We start from the raw sequence: 3,745 nt of genomic DNA, 5'->3' as shown, positions 1-3,745 counted from the left end.
GTATAATTTTAATTTTTAAAACTAGGCAAAGGAAACAACAGTGAGTCAAACAAAAAATATAAAACCAAAATGCAAACAAAGTATAGAACTGATAAGGTTAGGGCATATCAAAAGATACAGACATATGAATAAAACATCAATGAAATTAAAATACGAATCCAAACAAAAATTCTCTTTGACATACAGAAATAACTGTAAAATGATGATAAATTCAGTAACTTTCTACCAAATATTAATTATAATAATTATTTGATGTGACACAAACCAGAAGACAAAAATACCCAAGGAAGACATTAGCAAAAACACTGTAAAGTTGTACCCTAAACAAAGGCATGCAGGATAGGTGACAATATGTCAACAATGCCTTATCAAGGGATGACCTTCAAAGAAAGAAACCAGGTATGTGGAAACACATGGGCATTGTTCACATTCATCTGACAAACTCATTTCTGCTGATAATGAACTCACATCCAGCTATCACAAAATAAGTGCTTCCCTGACAAACACAAGGTCCTGAGTTCAATCCCTGGTGCTGCAAAAAAAGCTTCATGAGTCCAGAAATTAGAAAATCCCAAAGAAAATGATAGCAAATTCAAATTAATTAATTAGTACTTTATAATTAGGATTATCCTCAAATTTTAACAATACCTAGTAAATTTTATTCACTAATTAATCATATGAAGAATTTAAAATTACAAAATAATAAGATGTCAGAAGGAAAAGCATCATTTAATTAGATTCAACATCTGTTCCTGATTTAATAACAAAAACAAATTCTAAGAGACTAAGAATACAGATATTTATCTGTACATTATCTGATAAATTATCCAACTTTCTATATGTACCAAATAACTGATTGCTTTTCCAGAACAATGTTTTATGAGAACAATAAAATAGGATTTGCAAAACACTCAGTTATATAAAGTAGATTTCCATGAAATTATTGACAGTCTGTAAATGAACTACAGAGACCCAGGACTTACAATGAAAAATGCCAAAATATCCAAATGGCCTGAAAGGAATCTTGAGAAAGTTTATAAGCAGAAAATTAACACATTTCTGGTTGACATCACTGAATATGATTTGTCAAAAAAAGTTTGTATATCTACATTTTCTAATATCTATCATTTTCTGTACTAGTGAGAACAAATGTAGAAACCAGGAAGATTTTACTACATAAAATACATATTGTTTACAGATAAAATGTAATTCTTTGTCAAAGATTACCCTGTCTTAAACTGGCTTACTGATTTAAGAGTTCTCGTATCAGCTGATTTTCCAAATGTAAATAGCAAATGTTTAATAATACCCTACCACTTAACGTAAATGTATCTTTAAAAGCTCAAAGGGTTAACTATCTTTATAATGTTAAAGAGAAAAATATTGAAAATAAAATATTTTAAAAGCTGAGACATGCAAGTACATTAAATTTGTCTTATATTTGGAAGTGCTGAATAAAAATGATATGGATGTTTCATGGATTACGTGTTATATTTGTACTCAGTACAATACCTGGCCCACAGAAACTCAGTATCAGTTTCTGTTATCTCTCCCTATTCTGGTTAGGAAAGGTACTAAGTTAAGCCAAGAAAGAGTTTGACCCATATGATCGGACAGAGATTGCTTCCATTGCCAGGTCTGGCTTTAGTGAATCACATGCAGTTTTCATGCTTTAGAAAAGAAAAAAATAATTACCATTTTTAACTTCATTTTATGGAATATCTGAATTGAAAAACAAGGGCCCCAACACTACCTTGTTCATTACTCTACCTTTAGTTGACCACGATGTGACTGTTTTCAAAAGTTCCTCTAACTGGAATGCAAGAGGGATCACAGAAGACCACTAGAGTGATCCTAGTTAATCATATATTAACTAAAATAGCAGTCAGCTCAAAACATCGACCCTTTGAGTTTTGCTGGAAGCAGTGTCATCTCCATGGCCAATGTGCTAACCCTGTAAAAGCAGTAATCTGTCAAAGTGGCATAGCTTATGGGCGTGGACATCTTCAACCCTTGGAAACAGGGGGAAAGAATTTCATTGGCAAGAATAGAAGATCTCAGGCACACAGTCTCTCTCCACTTGCACTTGCACAGTTAGGACTGGAAAACAGTTATCTAGAAGGATTTCTCTCTGCCTCATCCTTAATTGCTCTCGGGTCACCTTGGCAAATTTCTCATTGATCACCCTGAGTTTGGATACAGCTTATTCTGGAGGCCAAAATAAAGCAAAGTCAGCAGTTGTACTTTATTTTACTTTGAAAGGAAAATGAATTCTTGATTCACCTGGGTTTAAGAATCAATCTGCAGTCTTATTGGGACCTCCAGTGGCTGAAGAATGCCGAGTTGGAGCACACAGATACTCTGAAGTCTTGTAGCTGAGACTCCAAGGAAGGGGAAGTAGGGAGGCAGCTTCTCCCTTCTCTCCCCTCTGCGATCTAGGAGAAGAACCTCTGCACCAGCTTGGCTCTGGGGCTCCAGGATCCCTCCTTGCAAAAGGTATAAGTGATAACTACATCGTCACTGCTAAGGGGAGCATGTGTGGTTTAGAAAGGTTACTCTTTCCTCTTACAAATATGTATTAGTGTTGGATTCAGATTTAGGAAGTAGTACTTTTAAAGCAGGTGATATATATATATATATATATATATAATTTTGTAAATATTAAATCAACCCAGCAAGTGAAGCACAATAATCTCCCATCTGAAAGGATTCAAAGCAGTTAAGTGACTTGTCAAACTACCCAAACCACAAGCAACAGAGTTAGAATTCGAATCCCAGCTTAGGTTTTCCTGACTTCTCTAACCAGTCTCCCTCCTACTTCCACCAAACTAACAAGGGCCGATCAGCTTTCATTGAGAAGTGCTAGGGATAAACCACAAATAATACAGGAATGAAGGGCTCATTAGCTTCTCTCCCAGGAGAATCTGGCATAATTCAAATGAAGAGAACCAAATCTTACCTGGAAGTGGAGGTCAAAGACAGCCTGTTCCTAGCAATGAGCTCAAAAAGAAGCTGAACCATACATCACAGACTGAAAGAGGAAACTGAGGTAAATCCCACAGAAATGTTGGGCGGTTCTGCCAGGTCAGAAGAGCCAGGGTAGACAGAGACAGAGCAGATTAGGGATGAAAAAAGATGCAGGACATGGTCCGAACCCTGGGCAATCTCCTCTTTCGCCTTTCCAACTGGCCTCTTTTCTCTGGCAGTCTGCAGAGAATTGGCCACGCTGGCAAGGCCACTGACGTGCATCTCAGCTCCCAAGGCACAGAAAGCGCTGTACCAGCCTTTGAGCCATTTCTTTGCCACTTGCTGCAAGTTTAAGGCCACACGTGATAAAGCTTTCTTTATGGGAGAGAGTGAAAAAAGAAAAGACTACTTGTGATCTTACTTGCGGATTCCCAGAAAACACAACTCCACAGGGGGCACAGGGTGAGAGAACAGAAGCCAGAGGAGGGACGGAAGCTTGCAACAAAGATCTCTCCTTCTCCTTCCAAGAAGTTTGCAAGCCAGCCGTTCCTTTGGGACGTCACTGGGATCTTTGTGTTTTGTTTGTTTGTTTGTTTTTATTTAAAACGCTCTCTGGCAAAATTGCTGCACAGTTTAACTTTCCCTCTTGGATTCTAGAATCCAGGGAGATCAGGTATCAGGTTAAGTTCCAAACTCTTAGGAGCTTGTTACAGAAGGACTTAATTGTCTAATAGACCCACCAGTCCTCACATCCATGATTTATAGGAGCCTTGGAATT

At 37.3% G+C, this 3,745-nt stretch overlaps 1 protein-coding gene across 1 annotated transcript in view; it reads right to left on the bottom strand.

Moving 5' to 3' along the window:
• The window catches only part of Slco1c1 (solute carrier organic anion transporter family member 1C1), a 50,304-nt gene extending 47,001 nt beyond the window's left edge, over positions 1 to 3,303 (bottom strand). The window contains exon 1 of the mRNA XM_004634539.1: positions 2,960 to 3,303. Coding sequence (XP_004634596.1) covers positions 2,960 to 3,021 — 62 coding nt within the window. The 5' untranslated portion in view covers positions 3,022 to 3,303. The remainder of the gene's footprint in view (positions 1 to 2,959) is intronic.
• Between the last annotated feature and the right edge of the window lie 442 nt (positions 3,304 to 3,745).

The sequence above is a fragment of the Octodon degus genome, unplaced genomic scaffold (genome assembly GCF_000260255.1).
Source record: "Octodon degus isolate 3935 unplaced genomic scaffold, OctDeg1.0 scaffold00064, whole genome shotgun sequence".
Taxonomy (NCBI): domain Eukaryota; kingdom Metazoa; phylum Chordata; class Mammalia; order Rodentia; family Octodontidae; genus Octodon; species Octodon degus.
The sequence above is the reverse complement of the archived record's forward strand: the minus strand, read 5'-3'. Positions and strand labels throughout refer to the sequence as shown.